At 44.4% G+C, this 26341-nt stretch overlaps 1 protein-coding gene across 3 annotated transcripts in view; it reads right to left on the bottom strand.

Moving 5' to 3' along the window:
* Positions 1–2824: 2824 nt before the first annotated feature.
* Positions 2825–26341, bottom strand: part of PFKFB3 (6-phosphofructo-2-kinase/fructose-2,6-biphosphatase 3) — a 147669-nt gene continuing 124152 nt past the window's right edge. For 2 of the 3 annotated variants that reach the window (XM_063926804.1, XM_063926802.1), the window contains exons 4-16: positions 26258–26324; positions 26096–26170; positions 25611–25667; positions 24760–24884; positions 24354–24561; positions 24029–24175; positions 22763–22867; positions 10959–11088; positions 10795–10857; positions 10024–10088; positions 8882–9043; positions 8102–8124; positions 2825–5931 (exon numbers count right to left, since the gene is read on the bottom strand). In XM_063926804.1, coding sequence (XP_063782874.1) covers positions 5925–5931; positions 8102–8124; positions 8882–9043; positions 10024–10088; positions 10795–10857; positions 10959–11088; positions 22763–22867; positions 24029–24175; positions 24354–24561; positions 24760–24884; positions 25611–25667; positions 26096–26170; positions 26258–26324 — 1234 coding nt within the window. In that variant the 3' untranslated portion in view covers positions 2825–5924. The remainder of the gene's footprint in view (positions 5932–8101; positions 8125–8881; positions 9044–10023; positions 10089–10794; positions 10858–10958; positions 11089–22762; positions 22868–24028; positions 24176–24353; positions 24562–24759; positions 24885–25610; positions 25668–26095; positions 26171–26257; positions 26325–26341) is intronic. The other variant, XM_063926803.1, reaches the window with a different exon arrangement.

Below are 26341 nucleotides of genomic sequence, written 5' to 3'. Positions count from 1 at the left end.
ATTATACTCACCTGATCCAGTGTCCAGTTCTTTAATTATAATCCACGTACTTGGCAAAACAAAAAAACGCATTTACCCGAACCAGACGGACTGAAAGGGGTCCCATGTTTACACATGGGACCCCTTTCCCCGAATGCAGAGACTCCCTGTGAGTACTGTCACAGAGGGTCCCTTCAGCCAATCAGGAAGCGCCACTTCGTGGCACTCTCCTGATTGGCTGTATACGCGTCGGACAGCCGCCTCCATTATATTCAATGGTGGGAACTTTGCGGTCAGCGGTGAGGTCACCGACCGCGGGTAACCCCACCGCTGACCGCAAAGTTCCCACCATTGAAACTAATGGAGGGAGCTGTGCGATGCGCTGTCTGACAGCTCAGACGCGCAAAGCCAATCAGGAGAGTGCCACGAAGTGCCGCTTCCTGATTGGCAGAAGGGACCTTCTGTGACAGGAGTCACGGGGGGTCTCTGCATTCGGGGAAAGGGGTCCCATGTGTAAACATGGGACCCCTTTCAGTCCGTCTGGTTCGGGTAAATGCGTTTTTTTGTTTTGCCAAGTACGTGGATTATAATAAAAGAACTGGACACTGGATCAGGTGAGTATAATTTTATTTTCAGGTACCCCGGACGTCGACATTGGAGACGAGGCCAGAGTCGGCGTGTCAACATAGGTATGTGTGTCGGCATGTATATAATAAAGTTATACTTTCACAGTGTCTGTGTCCTGTTTTTATTTGGGTATTTTTTTTGCAGTAGAACTACAGGTACCAGCGGGCCCGTTTCCCCCCCGCATGCTGGTACTTGTGGTTCTCCAAGTACTGGCTTGCGGGGGAGGCTTGCTGGGACTTGTAGTTCTTCTGCAAAAACCAATATTCTTACATTTTCAACAAGGCTATCAGCCCCCCATCCGCAGCCCTTGGATGGGAAGGGACAGCCTCGGGCTTCACCCCTGGCCCTTGGGTGGCTGGGGGGGGACCCCTTGATTGAAGGGGTCCCCACTCCTCCAGGGTACCCCGGCCAGGGGTGACTAGTTGGGTATTTAATGCCACGGCCGCAGGGCGCTGTATAAAAGTGACCACCGGCTGTGGCATTATCTGTCCAGCTAGTGGAGCCCGGTGCTGGTACAAAAAATACGGGGGACCCCTACTCTTTGTCCCCCGTATTTTTTGCACCAGGACCAGGCGCAGAGCCCGGTGCTGGTTGTTAAAATACGGGGGATCCCCTGTAATTTTTTCCCCCGTATTTTGGCAACCAGGACTGGCTCAAAGAGCCCGAGGCTGGTTATGCTTAGGAGGGGGGACCCCACGCAATTTTTTTTCGGGTTTTTTACCGTTTTTTTGACCATTTTTAAAAATCGGATCAAAATCCGTCAAATCGGCCATTTTTCGACAGCGGGACTGTCCAATTCGTTTTTTATTGAATATGTCGAATTCCGGCACCCACCTGCCGGAATTCGACGGTCGAATTGTGTCGAATTTAAAAACGGGCGAAAAAGTGCCGCAATTCGCCCGGAATTGCATATACCCCATTGATTAAAGGCCTAGAGGGACTGGATTATGAGGAAAGGCTTAATAGGTTGCATATGTATACATTAGAAAAAAAGGCGTCTAAGAGGAGATATTAAGATCTTCAAATATGTAAAGGGACATCACAAAGAGTTATCAGAGGAATTATTTATTAAAAGAACACAGTTTAGGACACGTGGGCACTCGCTGCGGCTGGAGGAGAGAAAGTTCCGAACGCGACGGAGGAAAGGGTTCTTCACTGTTAGGGCAATTAGGATGTGGAATTCCCTGCCAGGGAAGGTGGTAATGGTGGACTCTGTAAATGGATTTAAAAAAGGAATGGATACATTTCTGAATGAAAATGATATCCAAGGTTATAATATTTAAAATATCAACGTGGTTAATCCGGGGGTAACATGAGTTATAGTAGCTAACTAGTCATAAAACATTATTCAGCAAGTATGTAGATTCATCACAACTTAATATAGGTTGAACACGATGGGCAATTTGCCTCTTTTCAACCTCAATTACTATGTTACATACCTGTACAAAAGGAAACTTTTTTTAAACTAAAAAAGTGTTGCAATGATCAGTCAGGATAAATCTTCTAATGTGAATAACTGCTTTCCTTATGATCATACAGTTAACTGTGTATTTTTACCAATCTATAGAATGGTATTTAAGCTTGGGGAGACATAAAATTGTGATAGATAAAGTACCAATCAGCTCCTGTCATTTTTCAAACACAGCCTGTAAAATGTAAGGCAAAAGAGGACTGGCTGGTATTTCATCACAATATTTTCACTTCCCGGCCATTGATAAATACCCACTATAATCTCTAATTTTCAGATTTTTCTAGACCTGGTTACCCTCCCAAATTATCACATAAATTGCAACTAACTGCAAGTAAAAGGATTATCATATCTCAAAAACACTTCAGAAACTGCTCGTGGGATATAAAAGAATTATTGTAATGATAAAATGAAAAACAAAAAGTTCTGTAAGCAAGTAAAGTGAGGTATTGTACACTTTGTTGTACAATGTTAAGGGTTACATCTAATAGATTATGCAAGATTACCATCTTGCTTTAGAATCCTTGCTCGATTAAGTATAAAGAAACATACACATTTATTTTTATGAATTCTGCTAAGAGACCACAGTTTCTGGCATAAAACGAGGAGTTTGTGGTTATAAAGCTAGACCTTATTGAAAATAAAAAAATGACATTTGTTATTAAACTGAATGCAGTAAATGGAATGCTTTTTGAGACTGCTAATGTGTCATACCTTCTTAAATGTAACAAATAATAGCAAGAACACAGATATTCTACAAGACTTTTATTTTATTGGTCCAGCAACTGCAAAATATACAAGTCTCTGAAAGGCATGTCCCGATTTAACTGATGTAAGCTTTTATCTTAGGCAATTATACCAGACGAATATACACATAAAAAAAAAACATACGTACAAGTCACAAATGTAATGGAAATAACATGCCGAGCATACAACATTAAATAAATAAATAGCACACCTAAAATGTTTAAAAAGAAAAAAAGTTTAACATTTCTAGTCTTACAAAAAAAAAATTTTTTGGTCTTCTGTCTTGTTTCTGTTTAAATCAGTAATCAATCAATAATGAAAGAAAGGTGCAATATTACGCCTTTCCAAATAGACCAACTAAACATACACAAAATAAAAATTAACAAAGCACCCAGAAGTAGCACAATAACCAAAACCGATTTTACCATAAACCTTAACCTGGGCATACACTAACCAATTTTCATGAACTACAGTTTTTAGCTATTTTCCAATGTTTGAGAGCAAATAGTCCATTGCCATTTGCTCTCATCCACTACCAGATTCTCATTCCAACCAGCCAGATCTGGCAAATAATTGTATAGTATATGCTCATCTTTAGATACTCTGATAAATAAACCATTTTAGTTGACAGTTTTTAAAACATTGGATCCAGTGCATATAAATATAACTGAAAAAGGTGCACGCCACACCCACTGGGAGTACTTGAAAATGCTTTGGACCCAAAGAGGACTAGATTGTGTGTACCACAAACATAGACTTGCCATAATATCTCTAATTCGGGACACCTATGATCTACACAGGTTCTGTGGTGAATTCAAATCAGGTGACATACAGGCTTGAATTTAGAACCTGTGTAATCACAGGTGTCCCGAATTAAAGGGATATTATGGCAGGCCTACACATACATACGTATATACAGCTAGCACTAGGAGTATGATAGTTAGTGCAAAAGTTTAGTAACAATGAAACATTTTACAGATTCCAAAAGCACACATACAATATCCACTGGCCTCTAGTAAAGTTCTAAAGTGACTAATTTGTTGCTTTGTATTTCTGGATAATAATCAAATGAACTCAAAAAGTATTACAAAGTGAACCAAACTGTTCCCACAACACATTTTTTCCAAATACAATCACACATAAAAATGTAAAAAAAAAAAAGTACAATCAAACAGTCTTCCAGGTCTGCAACAGTTGATTGTGGCTATTGGTACCACAAACCCACAGCGTGCTATGGGATAATCATGTAATCCTGCTGTGCAGCCTGATCAGTCCTAGAGCAGCAGCAAATTGAGGTCAATTTGTTTGGGAATCCAATCAGCGTCCGAGAAACCACATAGCTGCTGTGTATCCAGGCGTCAGGCATAACTGGTCTTCTATATAAAACACATTCTCCCACCATCTCCCATTTTCAAGACTTGAGCTCCACCTCTCCCAACAATTGTATTAAAGTGCAAGTATGCATCTTTGAGATAAAGTGAAACCATAAAAATATATATAATCATCTCCCCACCCCAAATATTTGTGTCACTTTGAAACTCAGGGTAAAAAACAAAAAAGCTCAATGACATGGTCAATCCCTAACCATAAAGTGTATCTGTGTGCACAAGGAGATAGGACAAGGATATAGAAGCGGAGGCAGATCCAGACAACAGAAATCAGCGGAGAAAATATTATTCTAATAGCAGCTTCTGGAGAGATCAACAGGAGAGTGTTCTGGTTTCAGCACACAGTAATGCAATATTCACATTGTGGCATTCAGAGACAAAATATATGTGGTATGAATATATCAGCACACTGAAGTTGTGAACCTGGGATACAGCTTTCAAGACAGATTCCCTGCAAAATTAAGGGCCCTTATTGGCAACAAAGTACATGCTTTTACTAGCTTATTTGTAACTGGTTTGGGACTAGGACCCACGAGTTCCAATAACCCCAATCATACCCACTCATTTGCATACAACATTGGCTTTTTGGAAGCTGCACTTATTTTTGTATATTTATGTCCTCCAAAGCCCACCCCCACTAACAAGGGCTTGCTACCTCCTCATGCCAAACGCTGACAGGTGAAGTCACAGGCCTTTGACACGATGCCAGTGGGTAACTAGCCTTTAAAGTAAAATGTAAAAAGTTTGCAATATCAAAATAATTGTAATAAATATTTCTACATTTTAAAATAGTAACAAAATGATGGTAAACCAGAGGAAAGCACGAAACCCAAATGTAGAAAAAAAATAATTCTATTCATTTTCACCTTTCTAAAATAGAAAAGTAGAGACAAAACTGTAGCTGCATCACAGACCACAGTGCAAATGTGACATTAACCTGCTGAGACAAGAATGCAGATTGTTACTCAAGGGGTAAGATTACTAGGTGGAGCTTTTCAAAGTTGCAGCTTCTTTGGCTGTTTCAGTCACAGGATTTAATAGGGAATTATTAATTACTAAACCAGGCATGTTTTGTATTTAATATTATCATCCATGTAAAATCAGCTGGGGCCAACCAAGAAAGACGGTGGATTTGAATGGCGCCACTTTGTAAATTTACCCCAAGATCTTAGAACAGTTGCAGAATTTAGCAGCGTACAGGCTGTGCAAGCAACAGAAGACCACCTACGGGGAACAGTGGAAGGTAAAGCATTATTCTCCAAATCCTAATTATTTTTAAGGGTGTGTGTATGTGTGTTGTTGTTCTAGTAATACTTCTGAAAAGAGTATAAGTATAAAATCAAATGTCCTATATCTACGAAAATCAAAAATATTAAAAACAAAAAAAGAAGTATATGTATAATGAACAATTTGATGGCATACAAGCAGTCCCAGCTGTGCGCTCTGCTGTTGAAATGACCCGGAGGTTTATTGTTCAATTCCTAGTTTAAAAATAAAAATATAGAAAAACAAACAACCCCTTTGGTGTTGATCCACTTTTCCAGTTTGATTAAATTTGTTCAGACAGAAGTAGCTGAAGGCTCATCTTTGGAGTCCAAGTATAATGAGTTTGCAAGCAAAACTAGTCATGAAATGTGGAATGCAACGGCAGGGAACAGATGCTGACTTGCTCATAATGACGCCTTATAAGAACCGTCAGTGTAGCTCGAGTCCACTCATGCACTACAATACATAAGGAGAAGAAAATAAAAAGGTTACATATTATTCTACTATATAATTGGAACATGCAGTTGTAAATGCACGTTATAGCACACCAAGACATCAGGCAAAGAAATTCCTATATGTTCATTGGATGTATTATTCCCAAAAAGAAGGCCGACGTTCCAATCTTCATTTCAAAGTCTATAGTCTACTCTATAGTGTAACATTTGCGCACATGCTTTATCATGTTCCACAGGTGCACATCTTTACAGACAAGGCTGCAATTCACTATAACTAAAAACACAGCAATTTTCTAACTCTGCAACAATTCATAGTTTTAGGAAATTAACAATAAAATGGCAAAAATAAAAGTACAGCCAAAATGTCACGTGTTAATGAAAGTATTTTGTTATCAGGAGCAAACCTGAACTTTGCAGAATGTACAATATTTTGCACATTTCACTGGCAGAATCTGCCAATAAATGTTCCCAACGCTACCCCCATACCATATAAGGAACTGACCATCACCCCAGCTCTATTTATAAAGCCTAAATAAAGGACACTATGGGGGTACTCAATTGTTTGACAAGTCAGTTGGGTGTCTGTTTTTTACTGTCTATTAGATCGGAATAAACAATTGTCAAACAATTGTCAAACAATTGAATTCCACATTATGAATTTAAAATAATGTATGGAAAGGCCATTTTGTCCAATAGCAAATAAAAACTACGACACAACGATTACAGTTTCTGCAATATTTGCGTCACGTGAAATTAATATAATTGAACATATGGCTGTAAATGTAACCTGCTTTGGGGAGAGGCAATTTTTCTTTACAAAAATTTTTGTGCTCTAAAAATATCCCTCTGCTGTGTTTTAAAAGGAATGGCATGAACAGAAGAATTTTCTATTGCATAGAAACTCAGAAGTGGGAAGGTTTGTATAAGTACACACAAATTACATGTGCCAAACACTCTGCACAGGCATATGTACATATATCATGTTAGTAGTATCACACAGTGCAAAGTCACATAACACACTGGCATTTTGGCTATAATTTATTTTCTCAGTCAATGGACCATGCGAGTATCAGAGAATGAAACATAACATCAGAAACGGCCCGACAAGGTGTCCTACCTGCAGATGTGTTTCGCACTAAGAGCCTGATACAGAAATGTTTTGCAGTTGAGCGATTATTGGTAGTCCACGCATACTTCTAAATTGCACTGCGCATGTGCCGCGATGGTCTTGCGACAGCAAAGAGGATTTATTTGCAAAGTGATTGAATAGTCAGGGATGGTTTGGAGGACGAGGAGTGGCAGCATAAGCGCAGACAAGTTGTAACAGTTTCGGTGACGTGTTTGAGGCTGTGACTGCAATATCGTACGCAACTGCAATGTCTGACTGATCTGTGATGGGTGCTGCGTCTTTCTATGTAGCCGCTTGTGGTTGTCCCAACACAAATCCCAGTGGCTGCAATGTTTGCATATCTGATGCGTACAAATTGGCAGCTGCGAGTGCATTTGCGCACAACTCTGAATCAGGCCCTTAGACTGCTATACAATAGCTGCAAAATATGTAGTAATGTGTGTTGCCGTCCTTGCCATTGAGTATTGTAATTACTATAGAAAATGAATCATTCTATGCATTTAGCTTTACTTCATACACACAACACACCCACAGTTCTGCTTTATAATGGAGATAACATGGAGCATGCCAACAATGCATTAATGGTGATTATGTACGAATGCAAGCCTAATACACCTAAGAAAGGGTAGAATCTGCCATCCTCCCTCTGATGGATAGAAACCTTTGAGAATTCACTTTACATTACACAGGAAGAGAATTCCAACATGCACCTAACAAAATTACCTTCTACCTAAATAAGGTAGCCAACTTGATGCAATGGCAAACTGCTAGCCTTTAAAAGGAGGGGAAGAGAAGGTAATTAAATTCAGTGGTTGGCCCCAGGGGTTGTCTGCATTGTATTTAATTGTGAAGAGCATTTAAATGGGTTATTGCAGAATGGACAGAAGGGTTGTGGAGTTTAATCTAGACAAGCTCACAATGTGTATGTATAACCAGGCAGGTTAGCTTGAAGTTTTGAAAACAGCAAATGATATTTGCACTGGCAATGTACTAGCAGAAAGGCAGAGTCTAGAGCAGGTAAAGGGAGGGAATGAATACTTACAGGCAAGTCTTTCCTAGCATAGACTGTAAGGAGAGAAGGAACCAGTGGTGAGTACAGTTCAGCATAAAGAAACTGAAAGGAAATACTTTGCAGATAAAATGCCAGCAGAGAAGCCATAAATCAGACAGAACCTTAAGGCTAGCAAAGATTTAAAGCCGGCTACCCTTCAAATAAAAGCCCTTTTTCTTAACCATGTACAAAAAGCCACATGGTTCTTAATTATGGCCCTCATTCCGAGTTGATCGCTTGCTAGCAGTTTTTAGCAGCCGTGCAAACGCATAGTCGCCGCCCACGGGGGAGTGTATTTTTGCTTTGCACAAGTGCAAACGCCTGTGCAGCCGCGCGGCAGCAAACACATTTTGTGCAGAACAAGACCAGCCCTGTAGTTACTTATTCTGTGCGATGATTGCTGCGACGAGTGACACAGTAATGACGTCAGATACCTGCCCAGCAAACACCCGGCCACGCCTGCGTTTTTCCAAACACTACCAGAAAACGGTCAGTTGCCACCCAGAAACTCCCACTTCCTGTCAATCTCCTTGCATTCAGCTGTGCGACTGGAATCATCGCTAGAACCAGAGCAAAACCACAAAGGACTTCGTACCCGTACGACGCGCATGCGCACTGCGGTGCATGCGCAGATTAGCCATTTTTTCCACTGATCGCTATGCAGCGAACAACGGCAGCTAGCGATCAACTCTGAATGAGGGCCTATACTCCCCACGTAATGCATATAGCCTGGTAATAACAGTGACTGGAACAAATCATAAGCATACTGACCTGTGCAACTTGCACAGTGTGTGGCTCTTGAGTCGCACATCCAGACAGGGCAGCCCCTAGATCCTCAAAGCTATTGATTCGAGCCTTCTTACTTGGTTCAGGACTGGCAAGAGGGGTGACGCTATTGCGTCTCATCAGTGGGGTTGGTCCTTTCCGGCTCTCCTTTAGATGGGAAAAGAGAATAGAGGGTTATGAAAGTTACCTTACAGAACTAAAGATATTTTCAATTATACCAAACAGGTATAATTGGCGGGATGTAATGGAGTCAGAGATCGCCGGAGGTGCGGGAATCCGGTCAATCTCAGATGTTTTTTTTAAAGGGGCAGTCACTTATAAGACATGTTTTTTTTTCCTTACAAGCGATTGGCCCTTTAAAAATACGTCTAAGATCGGCCAGAATCCTGTATCTCTGGCAATCTCGGACTCCATTATATCTCACTGAAAATATATTGGCAAGTAATCTGCATGGGGGAAAAAAACGTATATACAGAACTGTGCTTAGACATCTTCTCTAGGACAAGCTTTGTGGCTGCAACATCTTGTGTCCAAGTTTATCCAACAGAGATGTCACAGTGCAGGCTAACTTCCATGCTAATGGGGAATTTATGGAATGGTCAGGAAATATTTAGTAATAGGTTACAATTGCTTCAGTGGTTTCTCCTAGAAATGCCATTAATAATTACCCTTTATTCTGCTCTCTGGAGCTCGCTAGTTACACACTTTTCAAGTGGTAAGTAAATTCAACCCTTCAATATCTGTTACATGATCTACAGGCTCAGTGAATGGCTCATTGCCACATGACGGGGTGAAAGAATTGAGGTAATCATCTGAGCAGATTCCAATCAGCCAGCCACAAAAGCTGTGTAATTCAGCCTTAGAGGTGTAGACTATAGAGGCCACAGGAGGAGGTGGTGGAAAAAGGCAATATAAAACTATTGTGTGAAGGTGGACTGCAAGTACTCCGAGGCCTTATTCCCAGTAGAGTTACTGAGCTATCGTAAAAAATATCCTGTGTGTGATTCCAAATACTGTATTAAATAACCTTCTCAAATCATAACTGGTTTCCCCGATCATCTTCTGTAATAATATCTGTGACATTTTCTCCTCTATAAAGAATAAAGTAATGAAAATATAGTACTGACCTCTGTTCTGTCCATATGAGTGTTCACTGCATCCACACTGAAAGAGACGGTCTCCACGTGGCATCCTTAAGAGATAATATTGGGAATAAGGTGCCTGTCTGCCAATGCACTATAACTGCCTTCACTACAGTATGTAGGTTTATATTAAGCATACTTGTTTGCTCTACTATTAAATGGCACCAAATGAAATGCAATAGGCGTATTAAGGAATTTTTTCATAAGTGCAAAACAATATACATATGACAAAGTCCTGGAACCTATAGAAATAAATAACATTCTGCCAAAATCTATTTTCTAGTAATCTCTGGCATTTCTTATCATGAGTTTGCAACAAATACCCCTTTCAGACCGCCAGCTATGAACACGGGTTATTGGCACATGAGCACACATAACCTGTGTTCACGTGCGGTCTGAAAGGTGCAAGGGGAAAAATACCGGGTCAATCGACAGTACTTCAACCCTGGTAGCGAGCAGGGTTGAACTTGTGTTCAACCCAGCTCGCTGTGAATGGGAGCCGGGTCTATGTGACCCATTTTCCTTACACTGTGTGTACGGGCGGCACTTGGAGATCATGTGCTCTCCAAGCGCCGCCCCCGTAGCATCACCAATCCGGCAATATGCCGGGTTGCAGACAGAAGCAGTGGGGCGCCTGAGGCGGGTCCCACCTTGGGAGCTCCTGTGTCAGGCTAACCAGGTGTGACCCACCTCAGGCGGTGTGAGAGGTATAACTTAGCTAAGTTCTTTCTGCTAGCAGTGAGAGGGATCACTTACCATACGCATACGGTGTCAGTTTAAGCATGGTGTGCAGAGGACACTTGAGATAGGGCATTTCATCTGGAACAAATAGAAATAAAATAAATGCCAAAAATCACCCAGCATTATAAAAAAAGTGCAACACCAAAATTGAATGAAATGTAGGCAGCTTATATTTATACCTGCAGATTTATCCAGAAAGTAAGACAGGAGGCATCTCATTATAGCCTGATGACAGATGACCAGGACATTTCCCTGCCTCTCCAGCTCCATGATGACAGGTTCCAGGCGCTGCACTAGATCTTGGTAGGACTAAAATGTATGGGGAAGGGGGAAAAAAAAAGAAAGAAAAAGAAAATCAATACAATTCTGCTATCTCACCTACTATAGGTAGTAGGTTGCACTGGATTTGAAAACTACTGCTAATACAGATGTGTCCTTCCTTATCTAGACTGTACGTAATGAGTCGTGGCACACTGGGCGCATGAGAGCCGTCTGCCTCTGTGCGACTTAGCCAGTGCAGAAAATAGGATTTTGGTACTTACCAGGTAAATCCTTTTCCTTGAATCCATAGGGGGCACTGGAGTACTCTTGGGATATGGACGGCCTCCATAGGAACAGGGCACTGAATATTTAAATTTAGAACACTCCACCCCTCCATATCCCAGAGTACCTCAGTGTTTTTTACTGAGCCGAACAGGAGCTATAGAGAGGTTGACAATGGAGTATTACATATAACATAACGGACAACAATGAAGTTGACACATAACGTTACTGACAACTAAACAGTTGACACCATAACCAGCACTTGATAATTTGAACCAGCCGGTGAGAGTGTGTTACCATAAGATCCCCTGACCTTACCACAAACCAGGTAAAACTGCTCTGGGTGGGCGTCCAGTGCCCCCTATGGATTCAAAGAAAAGGATTTACCTGGTAAGTACCAAAATCCTATTTTCTTTTTCATCCACTCGGGGTCACTGGAGTACTCTTGGGACGTACCAAAGCTTCCCCCCGTGGGCGGGAGAGCTGTTTGGCACCTGTAACACTAGGCGGCCAAAGCTAGATGCTGATGCCGCAAACGTATCAAACTTGTAAAAGCGCACAAACGTGTGCACTGAAGACCATGTAGCCGCACGGCAAAGCTGCGTCGTAGAAGCTCCACGACCAGCTGCCCATGAAGTTCCCACAGAACGTGTGGAATGAGCGGTTACTGATGTAGGCGGCTGTAACCTAGCATGAAGGTAAGCCTGACGTATGGTCAGTTTTATCCATCTGGATAAGGTCTGCTTAGAAGCTGGCCAACCCATCTTGGCAGCATCATAGAGAACAAACAACGTATCCGTCTTACGAACTGTAGACGTTCGGGATACATAAACGCGTAATGCGCGTACCACATCCAGAGTTCCAGAATGTCCTGTTAACACAGGAACTACTATTGGTTGATTGATGTGAAAAGATGACACTACCTTTGGTAAGAAAGCGGGATTCGTCCGAAGTTCCGCTCTGGCATCATGAAACACCAAATACGGTGGCTTGCATGACAAGGCACCCAAATCTGAAACACGCCTTGCCGAAGCTAAGGCTAGAAGAAAAATTGTTTTCCAAGTGAGAAACTTTATATCCACTTGCTGTAAGGGTTCAAAATATGAAGACTGTAAGAAATCTAAAACCAGATTCAAGTCCCATGGCGCTGTAGGTGGAATGAATGGAGGCTGTACTCTGAGGACACCTTGCAGAAAAAAGTGTGTACCGACGGCAATAGAGCCAATCGTCTTTGAAAATAAATTGACAACGCAGATACCTGCACCTTTAGTGTAGATAAACGCAGTCCTCCATCTAACCCCGTCTGTAGAAATAACAAACGACGGGATAACTTGAAAGATGATGTCGGAAACTTCCGAGCTTCACACCAACCTATATAGGCACGCCAAATTCTGTAATAATGAGCTGCCGTAACTGGCTTCCTAGCGCGTAACATGGTTGGTATAACCGATTCTGGAATGCCCTCTCTTCTTAAGAGTGCGGTCTCAATAGCCACCCCGTCAAATGCAGCCGCGCTAAATCGGGGTAAAGGAACGGACCCTGTTGTAACAAGTCCGGACGTAGTGGGAGCGGCCAAGGATCGTCTGCGAGTAGTCCGTGGAGATCCGAGAACCAAGCTCTCCGAGGCCAATGAGGCGCCACTAGTATGACTGTTACAGACTCTCTTTTGATCCGTTTTAGCACCAGAGGGAGCAGCGGAAACGGTGGAAACAGATACACTAGGCTGTACGGCCAAGCGATTGTGAGAGCATCCACCGCCACTGCCTTTGGATCGCTCGTTCTGGACACATACTGGAGCGTTTGGTGATTGTGGCGAGACGCCATCAGGTCCACTTGAGGGTAACCCCACCTCTGAACCAACATGTGAAACACTTCTGGATTTAATGCCCATTCTCCTGGATGAAATCCCGACGGCTGAGATAATCCGCATCCCAGTTGTACACTCCCGGAATGAACACTGCCGACAATATCACCTGGTGGTATTCTGCCTAATTGAGGATTCAAGCGACTTCCCGCATTGCCATGCAGCTTCTCGTTCCTCCTTGTTTGTTGATGTATGCGACTGCCGTCGCGTTGTCTGACTGCACTTGGACAGTCTGAGACCGAAGCATGTGTACCTCTTGTCGTAGTGCATTGTAAATTGCGCGGAGTTCCAGGACATTTATAGACAGCAATCTTTCGTGATCCGCCCAGAGACCCTGGAGCTGACAATTTTGAACTACAGCTCCCCAACCTCTGAGACTCGCGTCCGTCGTTAGAATTATCCATTTCCAGCCGCCGAACAGTTTCCCTGCGGTTAAATTGTGTACATTGAGCCACCAGAGTAGAGACACCCTTGCCCTTGGCGACAACCTCACCCTGTGGTGAATCTGCAGATGCGAGCCCGACCACATCCAGTTGAAATGGACGCAAGTGAAATCTTCCGAACTAAAGCGCTTCGAAAGCCGCCACCATTGTTCCTAAGAGGCGAATGCACAAATGTACCGAGACTGTGCGCGGCTTGAGCACTAATTGTACCAGATGGCGAATAATCTGTACTTTCTGTTGTGGTAGGTAAATTCTTTGATTTACCGTATCGAGAATCATACCTAGGAATTGAAGGCGTTGAGGCGGAATTAGATGTGATTTCTTGAAGTTGACAATCCAACCGTGGTGAACCAGTACATTGTACGTTAGCAGCGCATGTTGGAGAAGCATCTGTTGAGACGGGGCTTTGATGAGCAGATCGTCTAAGTACGGAACTATTGTCACTCCCAGGGATCTGAGATGAGCTATCACAGACATCACTTTGGTGAATACCCGAGGCGCTGATGAAAGGCCAAACGGTAGAGCCTGAAACTGGTAATGGTTCTGGCGTATTGCAAACCGCAAGCACCTCTGATGAGGTTGCCAAATCGGAATGTGTAAGTACGCATCCTTGAGATCTAGCGCAATCATGAATTCCTTTGGCTCTAAACCTGCAATTACTGAGCGCAGAGATTCCATCTTGAATCTGTAGTAAGTTACGTACCGATTGAGACCCTTTAAGTTCAATATTGGCCTGACTGAGCCATCCGGCTTCGGTACCACAAACAGACTGGAATAATAACCCTGACCCTGTTGGTGTACAGGGACCGGAATCAAAACTGCTGAATCCAGTAGGGACTGAATGGCAATTTGCAGAACCGCCCTCTTGTCGTCCGAGAGAGGTAGGCCTGTCTTGAAAAACCGCAGTGGCGGAAGACAGTGGAACTATATTTTGTAACCTCTTAACACTAAGTTGCGGATCCACCCATCCGCGGATGTCTGGAACCACGCCAAATGGAACGTCTGAAGGCGTGCTCCCACAATCGGAGAACAGAGATGGGCTGGTAGCCCGTCATGCCACTGGCTTGTCGGTGACCTTCGCGTCCTGACGACTTGTGTTGGTTTGTTGGAAACCACGTCCTCGACCCCGTCTACCAGGCGTGGCTGTTCCTCTGCCACGTCCGCGAAAGGACTGAGGTCTAAAGGATTTGAACGCAGGTCCAGAGTATCTCCGTCTTGGTACCGGTGGAGGCGATGGTAAGAAAACCGATTTTCCTCCCGTGGCCTCAGAAATCCATTTGTCCAATTCAGGACCAAACAACTTCTCGCCACCGTAAGGTAACGCCTCTATACCTCTTTTGACCTCTGCCTCCGCTTGCCAAGAACGCAGCCAGAGAGCTCGTCGTACTGTAACCAGTGACGATGAAATGCGAGAAGTGAGCTGACAGACGTCAGTAGAAGCTGTACATAGATACTCCGCAGCCTCACACATTTGATCAGCAAGAAGTATAAGGTGTTCGTCATGTAGGGCAGACTTGAGTTCTGTTATCCATACTATGAGCGCCTTAGTGACCCAGATGCCAACCAAGCCAGGTCTCAGCAGCACTCCTGCTGCTATATACATGGACTTTAGCATAGTTTCTATTTTGCGATCTGAAGGGTCTTTAAGTGTAGTAGCAGTTGGCACTGGTATGGTTAATTTCTTTGTAAGTTTCGACACTGACGAATCAACCATTGGTGGAGTCTCCCATGTACATGTCACAGGGTCTGGAAACGGGTAACTAGACTTAAATCTGCGAGGTATAGAAAACAGTTTATCTGGATTCTGTCGTGTTTCTACTAACATCTTATTAAGAGACTCCGAAACAGGAAAACACATTGGAGTTCTCGGTCGTTTAGTAAATACGACTTCATCATTTGTCAGAGGCTCCTCAGTTTCTTTAAACTTCAGAGACTGACGCACTGCTCTGATGAGATTATCAATGCCTGAGCTGTTAAAATCCTCACTAACTGACTCCACTTCGCCCTCCTCACCCTCATCTTGTGCAGTGAGGTCTGGCATGGAATCGTCAGAATGCAACATAGCCGAAACAGGTAAATCATAAGCCATATGAAATTTATCCCGTCTACCCAAAATGGATTTGGACCTTTCGCAAGGCTGAGACGCCTCCGGTAGTTCTGGCGGTCTCACCCTAAACTCAGATCTTGCCGCTTCCCGCTCTTGTCGAGCGGCGGTCAATTCTGATTGCAACCCAGCCAGTACATTGGCTAGCATTTCCCATGGAGGGTCTGGGGAGGAAACTGGCATTAAAACCGGAGCAAAAATTGTATTCGTAACTGAATCCACAAAACATACTTTACATGTGGTAGATCCATCCGGTAACACACTGCTACAGACCTTGCAGTGATGCTTTTTAATTTTTGCTGGTGCCTTACTCATTATAGACAATACAATACACAAAAAACAGACACTTGCACGACTCAGTAAAAATAAGAATTTACTCACCGGTAATTCTATTTCTCGTAGTCCGTAGTGGATGCTGGGGACTCCGTCAGGACCATGGGGATTAGCGGCTCCGCAGGAGACAGGGCACAAAATTTAAAAGTTTGACCACTAGGTGGTGTGCACTGGCTCCTCCCCCTATGACCCTCCTCCAAGCCTCAGTTAGGATACTGTGCCCGGACGAGCGTACACAATAAGGAAGGATTTTGAATCCCGGGTAAGACTCATACCAGCCACACCAATCACACCGTACAACTTGTGATCTGAACCCAGTTAACAGTATGATAAACGTAGGAGCCTCTGAAAAGATGGCTCACAACAATAAACAACCCGATTTTTTTGTAACAATAACTATGTACAAGTATTGCAGACAATCCGCACTTGGGATGGGCGCCCAGCATCCACTACGGACTACGAGAAATAGAATTACCGGTGAGTAAATTCTTATTTTCTCTGACGTCCTAGTGGATGCTGGGGACTCCGTCAGGACCATGGGGATTATACCAAAGCTCCCAAACGGGCGGGAGAGTGCGGATGACTCTGCAGCACCGAATGAGAGAACTCCAGGTCCTCCTTAGCCAGGGTATCAAATTTGTAGAATTTTACAAACGTGTTCTCCCCTGACCACGTAGCTGCTCGGCAGAGTTGTAATGCCGAGACCCCTCGGGCAGCCGCCCAAGATGAGCCCACCTTCCTTGTGGAGTGGGCATTGACAGATTTAGGCTGTGGCAGGCCTGCCACAGAATGTGCCAGTTGAATTGTGCTACAAATCCAACGAGCAATCGTCTGCTTAGAAGCAGGAGCACCCAGCTTGTTGGGTGCATACAGTATAAACAGCGAGTCAGATTTTCTGACTCCAGCCGTCCTTGAAATATATATTTTCAATGCTCTGACAACGTCCAGCAACTTGGAATCCTCCAAATCGCTAGTAGCCGCAGGCACCACAATAGGCTGGTTCAGGTGAAATGCTGATACCACCTTAGGAAGAAACTGAGGACGCGTCCTCAATTCTGCCCTGTCCGAATGGAAAATCAGATATGGGCTTTTATACGATAAAGCCGCCAATTCCGACACTCTCCTGGCTGAAGCCAGGGCCAGTAGCATGGTTACTTTCCATGTAAGATATTTCAAATCCACCGATTTGAGTGGCTCAAACCAATGGGATTTGAGAAAATCCAAAACTACATTGAGATCCCACGGTGCCACTGGGGGCACAACCGGGGGCTGTATATGTAGTACTCCTTTTACAAAAGTCTGGACTTCAGGAACTGAAGCCAATTCCTTTTGGAAGAAAATCGACAGGGCCGAAATTTGAACCTTAATGGACCCTAATTTGAGGCCCATAGACAATCCTGTTTGCAGGAAATGTAGGAATCGACCCAATTGAAATTCCTCCGTCGGGGCCCTCCTGGCCTCACACCACGCAACATATTTTCTCCAAATGCGGTGATAATGTTGTGCAGTCACCTCCTTCCTGGCTTTGACCAGGGTAGGGATGACCTCTTCCGGAATGCCTTTTTCCCTTAGGATCCGGCGTTCAACCGCCATGCCGTCAAACGCAGCCGCGGTAAGTCTTGGAATAGACACGGTCCCTGCTGAAGCAGATCCCTTCTTAGAGGTAGAGGCCACGGATCTTCCGTGAGCATCTCCTGAAGTTCCGGGTACCAAGTCCTTCTTGGCCAGTCCGGAGCCACTAGTATCGTTCTTACTCCCCTTTGCCGTATAATTCTCAGTACCTTGGGTATGAGAGGCAGAGGAGGGAACACATACACTGACTGGTACACCCATGGTGTTACCAGAGCGTCCACAGCTATTGCCCGAGGGTCTCTTGACCTGGCGCAATACCTGTCCAGTTTTTTGTTGAGGCGGGACGCCATCCTGTCCACCATTGGTCTTTCCCAATGGACCACAATCATGTGGAAGACTTCTGGATGAAGTCCCCACTCTCCCGGGTGAAGATCGTGTCTGCTGAGGAAGTCTGCTTCCCAGTTGTCCACTCCCGGGATGAACACTGCTGACAGTGCTATCACATGATTTTCTGCCCAGCGAAGAATCCTTGCAGCTTCTGCCATTGCCCTCCTGCTTCTTGTGCCGCCCTGTCTGTTTACGTGGGCGACTGCCGTGATGTTGTCCGACTGGATCAACACCGGCTGACCCTGAAGCAGAGGTTTTGCCAGGCTTAGAGCATTGTAGATTGCTCTTAGTTCCAGTATATTTATGTGAAGAGACGTTTCCAGGCTTGACCACACGCCCTGGAAGTTTCTTCCCTGTGTGACCGCTCCCCAGCCTCTCAGGCTGGCATCCGTGGTCACTAGGACCCAGTTCTGTATGCCGAATCTGCGGCCCTCTAACAGATGAGCACTCTGCAACCACCATAGCAGAGACACCCTTGTCCTTGTCGACAATTTTATCCGCTGATGCATCTGCAGATGCGATCCGGACCATTTGTCCAGCAGATCCCACTGAAAAATTCGTGCATGGAATCTGCCGAATGGAATCGCTTCGTAAGAAGCCACCATTTTTCCCAGGACTCTTGTGCATTGATGCACAGACACTCTCCCTGGTTTTAGGAGGTTCCTGACGAGTTCGGATAACTCCCTGGCTTTCTCCTCCGGAAGAAATACCTTTTTCTGAACAGTGTCCAGAATCATCCCTAGGAACAGCAGACGTGTCGTCGGGATCAGTTGGGATTTTGGAAAATTCAGAATCCACCCGTGCTGTTGGAGCACTACTTGGGTTAGTGCTACTCCGACCTCCAGCTGTTCTCTGGATCTTGCCCTTATCAGGAGATCGTCCAAGTAGGGGATAATTAATACGCCTTTTCTTCGAAGAAGGATCATCATTTCGGCCATTACCTTGGTAAAGACCCGGGGTGCCGTGGACAATCCAAACGGCAGCGTCTGAAACTGATAATGACAGTTTTGTACCACGAACCTGAGGTACCCTTGGTGTGAAGGGCAAATTGGGACATGAAGGTAAGCATCCTTGATGTCCAAGGACACCATAAAGTCCCCTTCTTCCAGATTCGCTATCACTGCTCTGAGTGACTCCATCTTGAGCTTGAATTTCTGTATGTACAGGTTCAGAGATTTCAGATTTAGAATAGGTCTTACCGAGCCGTCCGGCTTCGGTACCACAAATAGCGTGGAGTAATACCCCTTTCCCTGTTGTAGAAGGGGTACCTTGACTATCACCTGCTGAGAATACAGCTTGTGAATGGCTTCCAATACCGTCGCCCTGTCGGAGGGTGACGTTGGCAAAGCAGACTTTAGGAACCGGCGAGGGGGAGACTTCTCGAATTCCAACCTGTAACCCTGAGATACTACCTGCAGGATCCAGGGGTCCACCTGAGAGTGAGCCCACTGTGCGCTGAAATTCTTGAGGCGACCCCCCACCGCCCCTGAGTCCGCTTGTAAGGTCCCAGCGTCATGCTGAGGCCTTTGCAGAAGCCGGGGAGGACTTCTGCTCCTGGGAAGGAGCTGCTTGCTGCAGTCTCTTACCCTTTCCTTTGCCTCGGGGCAAATATGAATGTCCTTTTGCTCGCTTGTTCTTATAGGAACGAAAGGACTGCGGCTGAAAAGACTGCGTCTTTTTCTGCTGGGAGGTGACCTGAGGTAAAAAGGTGGATTTCCCGGCAGTTGCCGTGGCCACCAGATCCGATAGACCGACCCCAAATAATTCCTCCCCCTTATACGGCAATACTTCCATATGCCGTTTGGAATCCGCATCACCTGACCACTGTCGCGTCCATAAACTTCTTCTGGCAGATATGGACATCGCACTTACTCTTGATGCCAGAGTGCAAATATCTCTCTGTGCATCTCGCATATATAGAAATGCATCCTTTAAATGCTCTATAGTCAGTAAAATACTGTCCCTATCCAGGGTATCAATATTTTCAGTCAGTGACTCCGACCAAGCCACCCCAGCACTGCACATCCAGGCTGAGGCGATTGCTGGTCGCAGTATAACACCCGTATGTGTGTATATACTTTTTAGTGTATTCTCCAGCCTCCTATCAGCTGGATCCTTGAGGGCGGCCGTCTCTGGCGACGGTAACGCCACTTGCTTTGATAAGCGTGTGAGCGCCTTATCTACCCTAGGGGGCGTTTCCCAGCGCGCCCTAACCTCTGGCGGGAAAGGGTATAATGCCAATAACTTCTTTGAAATTAGCAGTTTTTTATCGGGGGTAACCCACGCTTCATCACACACTTCATTCAATTCCTCTGATTCAGGAAAAACTACCGGTAGTTTTTTCACACCCCACATAATACCCCTTTTTGTGGTACTTGCAGTATCAGAGATATGCAAAACCTCCTTCATTGCCGTGATCATATAACGTGTGGCCCTACTGGAAAATACGTTTGTTTCTTCACCGTCGACACTGGATTCGGTGTCCGTGTCTGGGTCTGTGTCGACCGACTGAGGTAAAGGGCGTTTTACAGCCCCTGACGGTGTTTGAGACGCCTGGACAGGTACTATCTGGTTTGCCGGCCGTCTCATGTCGTCAACCGACCTTTGCAGCGTGCTGACAGTATCACGTAATTCCATAAATAAAGCCATCCATTCTGGTGTCGACTCCCTAGGGGGTGACATCACCATTACAGGCAATTGCTCCGCCTCCACACCAACATCGTCCTCATACATGTCGACACACGCGTACCGACACACAGCAGACACACAGGGGATGCTCTGATAGAAGACAGGACCCCACTAGCCCTTTGGGGAGACAGAGGGAGAGTTTGCCAGCACACACCCAAGCGCTATAAATATATAGGGACAACCTTAAATAAGTGTGTTCCCCTTATAGCAGCTCAAATATTGTTAATATCGCCAAATAAGTGCCCCCCCTCTCTGTTTTTACCCTGTTTCTGTAGTGCAGTGCAGGGGAGAGCCTGGGAGCCTTCCTAGCAGCGGAGCTGTGTAGGAAAATGGCGCTGTGTGCTGAGGAGAATAGGCCCCGCCCCCTTTTCGGCGGGCTTCTTCTCCCGGTTTTTCTGAAAACCTGGCAGGGGTTAAATACATCCATATAGCCCCAGGGGCTATATGTGATGTATTTTAGCCAGAATAGGTATTTCTCATTGCTGCCCAGGGCGCCCCCCCCAGCGCCCTGCACCCTCAGTGACCGTTGGTGTGAAGTGTGCCGAGAGCAATGGCGCACAGCTGCAGTGCTGTGCGCTACCTCATGAAGACTGAGAAGTCTTCAGCCGCCGGTTTCTGGACCTCTTCTCTTTTCGGCATCTGCAAGGGGGTCGGCGGCGCGGCTCCGGTGACCCATCCAGGCTGTACCTGTGATCGTCCCTCTGGAGCTAGTGTCCAGTAGCCTAAGAAGCCAATCCATCCTGCACGCAGGTGAGTTCACTTCTTCTCCCCTAAGTCCCTCGTTGCAGTGAGCCTGTTGCCAGCAGGACTCACTGAAAATAAAAAACCTAATAAAACTTTTTCTAAGCAGCTCTTTAGGAGAGCCACCTAGATTGCACCCTGCTCGGACGGGCACAAAAACCTAACTGAGGCTTGGAGGAGGGTCATAGGGGGAGGAGCCAGTGCACACCACCTAGTGGTCAAACTTTTAAATTTTGTGCCCTGTCTCCTGCGGAGCCGCTAATCCCCATGTCCTGACGGAGTCCCCAGCATCCACTAGGACGTCAGAGAAATAGTACTAAGGTGTCTATCTATATATCTGGCCAAGTGCAGTACACGTGGCCAGTACTATGAAATGTGATCCCAAATTCCCACTAACACCCCTGCGCCTCCGGTGGAGTAGAGATGTAGTACTGGAACGTTCTGGAATCACAACAGGAAGACAAAGGAAGCATGGTTAAAATGGCTGCCATGCTTAAACTTATAGTCACAGTACAGGTTATAATCTTTTAAACTGATATATAACCCTGTATGAAAATCCTGTGTAAATCATCCCTGCAGCCTAGCATACTGCTGCTGCTTGTCCCCCCTCGTGCCGCGGCTTGTCGTGCCCCCCCCCCCGTGTATGCTCCGTTGCGGGGGCATTATTATGTGGGGCGGCCAGCGGGACGCGCTGGAAACAGACAGCGGAAGGTGGGGAGCGCGGTCCTTTGAATCGCTCTGAGCAGCGGCCGGAGCAGCGGCGGCGGGCGGGCTGTATAGGGATCCAAGCGTAGCTATTAAAGAAAACATTGTCCCCACACAGCGGGGCGGCAGCGTGAGCTGACCGCCCGACCAACAAATATTAACAAAAAAATAAAAATATTCAAAATAATTGTGGACTAAGCCACACAAGCCTGTTGCTACTTGAGCACAGAAAAAACACTGAGGTACTCTGGGATATGAAGGGGTGGAGTGTTCTAAATTTAAATATTCAGTGCCCTGTTCCTATGGAGGCCGACCATATCCCAAGAGTACTCCAGTGACCCCTAGTGGATGAAAAAGAAAGTATTTTTTCCCTGAAAATGAGTCTTATTTACAGTGATGTGAATAAGATGCATTTTTTGGGGGGAATTCACGAAAAGACAGTCGGCATTAGTAAATGCGCTCATGACTGGGCGCAACTAGAAGCTCTCTAACGTGAAAGCAGCAACAATGAGGGAGGACACATATGAATATATTGGGAAAATGTATGGTATATGTGCCGAGTACAGTGTATTGATGGACTCACCAAGAATGGGAGCAACTTACCTCTCCTGATGGGTAGCGATAATAATATTTATCCTGAGCACGCAGTGCATATTCATCAGGAAACTGCTCTTTAATTTCCTCATACGTCTTATCCTCACAGACACCCTGTTAAGTAGAAGGACATTCATGATCAGCTATTTCAAGAATGAGAAATGAAGTGTCATAGTTACTTTTAAGACAGATGTTTAAAATTGGAAGTGTGTATTTTAAGGTCACTTGAACATGGTGTTTTCATTTTAAAAGACAAATACCTGCACTGACAAGAGATACAGGTTTACACATCCATCAGCATTGCTAAACAGTCTCTGGCGGAGTCTGAGCTATGAGTATCTGATCCATGGGAGGTAAAGTAACCAACAAAGCAGCAAAGTGAGAGCAAATCTGTTTCCATGACAATAGAAGGATTGTTCTGACAAAAAAGCAGGGGGTTGTAAACGAACTCTACATTCTATTCACACATAGGGATCTATTCAATGCATGTCGGATCCTTTTCGATGGAAAGGATCCAACAGTACAGGATTCAATTTGCGGCCAAATCCGACAGCTTTTGGCCGTTCTCGACAATGTCAATCCGACTTTTTTTGAAGTCGGATTGACATTGTAGAAAACGGGACTAAAAGCGGTTGTATTTGACAGCAAATCCGACAACACACGTGGATCCGCGGCTGATCCACGTGTTTTCAAACAAGTAGGAATTGCCGACCTGTCGGAAAAATGGCAGCCCCATTGAATAGGTTGAATCACGATTCGACAAAAAAAAAAAAAGTTAGAAACTGACGTCTTTCCGACAAGACGGCAGTTCAGACTATAATTGAATACACCCCATAGGCACATGTGTTGTAGCAAAAGTTACTTATTCTGTAAGACTTCTAAGAAATGTCTACAATGACTGCAAACAAGTATTTCACAAGCAAAGAAATGCATTATAAGGGCAAATTCAATTAGCTGCAATTTCCCATTAGAGCAGAGCAATGTTCATATATTATCAATGCTAAAATTAATTTACACATAACTTAAAATAAGCAGTCTTTCTTACTAGCAATATTCTGTGGAATCTCTTTGAATGAGGTTCCTAGGAGGCCACACACTTAATTGAATCTGCCCAATAACCTGCATGTTCCAGAATGATATAATGTACCAAGCAACAATAAATAAATAAAATAAATAAATAGGACAATAGATCAGCTGTTGATTCAGGCAATATAAAACTAAAACATTACCATGAAATTCAACCAGATTTTTTCAAAACCGCACAGACCAACTTACAGCATCAAGTTCATTTAAAGCCTTCCACTGCTCATATGGCACTTTAAGTGCTTCTGCAGTTTGGATGGTTCTCTTCAGCTGGCTGGTCCAGACTTTCAACTCCTTTAGGTTCTGTTCATCAATATATTTCTTCAGTGCAATGGAAAACTGAGGATTAAGATAAATAGGTCACAAAGTTATAGACCAATCACATTAATTTGTGTTTTATTGTAACTAGGACTATTAATAAATGTAAGAACTTCACTCTAAGTAGATCTGGTGACATTATTACAGTGGTAGAATATGGTGCTAATCACAACTGTAATATTACGTAAAGTGTCCTTACCTTCTTTCCTCGCTGTGACAAACCAGAATCTCCCCCAATTTTCCCCTTGACATTACTCTCGCTTTCACCCGCTCTGCATAAGTAAATACAACGGGGCTGGACGTGAATGTTCATCAAGTAATATACGATCTTGCTTTGGATGTGATCCTGAACTTTGTTGACCAAAAATCTTCGACCAACATCAACAACAGTAATCATGGAGAGCTCTCTGTGGGAAAGAGATGGGTGTATAATGCAAACTGCAAGTCAAGACCACGCTCAGTCTGTCTAATAAAACATTACATCATAAGGTATGAATGAGGGAAATCCTACATAGTTATATTGTTTTGATGTATCCATACAAAATATTATAGAGTATATTTTAGTTCTAAACTAATAAAAAAACTGGGCTGCACCCAGTAGTTACCTGTCATGGTCATCTGGATCAAGAGGCTCGTACATATTCTTGTAGCAGTTTATTCTTTTCATGAAGTCATCCAGTGCTTCCTTTGATGAACAGCCTTTGTAGTCTGGGCTGGTCAATTTAACTTCCTATAAATAAATCATCATTTATTAAAACTTTAGGTCTCCTGTTCCCTCATTTATTATGAGTTTTTTTTTTTTAATTACTGTTATATACACCCTTTGTTCCCTAGTGCTTTGCCCCTCCCTCGTCCTTTCTGCACCCCATTTAATGTGTTTAAAACTCAATAATAATGATGAAGAAAAAAAAAAAAAAAACTTGAGGTCCAAGCAAACAAACTTTTACAGATACAACTATTGAGCGCTAGACAGGTGGTATTCATGTGACCGGCGGTCAGCAGACAGACGGTCACATGACCTCCCCCAAAATCCCGCCCCCTCACTATCCCGACAGTCCCTGTTGGTCAGCATGCCGACTATTTCCACTCGTGGGTGTCCACAACACCCATAGAGTGGGAATAGAACCTCAGGTCGCCACTGAGCCCGCAGCACTCGCCCCTCCCTGCCGGGATCCCGGCGTCAGTAAGCTGCTGGGATCCCACCGTCGGTATGCTGACCGGCGGTCAGGAGACCATCGGTCAGCCATACTACACCCACGCCACACATCTTGCTCCATTCAGTTCATGGTCGTACACAGGATTAAGATGAATAAGAATTCTTAGTCTTGCTCTTCAGGCAAGGACAACTCTTACTGCAAACTAGGTTAAACCCAATTTCATTAAGGCTTTCAGTTCTAATCTTGCAGTACTATATTCTGCCCAAACCCTGATGCCAAGTTTCTGATGTGATCCTTACCAAAACGTTGCTAGCAACAACCGATGGATCATCGCACACAGATTCAATAAAGAACACCTAAAACAACATACACAAAATGGTTAGTCCTTGTCACCTCAAAAAGCCTCTGCAGTACATTTAAGAGCAATATTGTATTTAAATAGTGCCAGAATCTGCATTGTATTTAAATACAATGCAGATTCTGGCACTTTATTAATACTGCATACCACCATTACATTAGGACAACACTGGAGGTAACAGATTACACAGCTCATTAGGAGCCCATGGTTAATAGGTTGGCCATGTTAAAGAGCAAATATCAATATCCAGCTGCGGCTCATCCTGCTGCGCAAGCTATTTTAATAAGAAACAGATAGATGGCCCAGGTCAGGAACCCTGCATGTCACCCATTAGGGTCACTTGCTACCCAGTACTAGTGTATGCCATTTATAATTTGGCCATGACATTGGAACAGTTAGAATGACACTACTGTAGTGTAAACACACCTTAAAGTCATTCTCTTTGGCATAATCGACTATCAATGACCTTCTGTCTCTGGTTGTGTTCGTAGCATCAAATACCTAAAAGATAAAGAAAACCATTTTTACTGATATTGTTCAGTCTGAAAACTGACAAGTTAGTAACGGCCAGAAAGCATGGAAACTTACAGCAATCTGACCACCTTCCTCAGTTAGGTAGGACTTCACATCTGCTAATGCAACTAAGGCACATTGTCTGAAGAGAAGAGAAAA

Source organism: Pseudophryne corroboree, chromosome 6, assembly GCF_028390025.1.
Source record: "Pseudophryne corroboree isolate aPseCor3 chromosome 6, aPseCor3.hap2, whole genome shotgun sequence".
In the NCBI taxonomy this organism is placed as follows: Eukaryota; Metazoa; Chordata; class Amphibia; order Anura; family Myobatrachidae; genus Pseudophryne; species Pseudophryne corroboree.
This window is presented reverse-complemented; position numbering and strand designations above follow the sequence as displayed.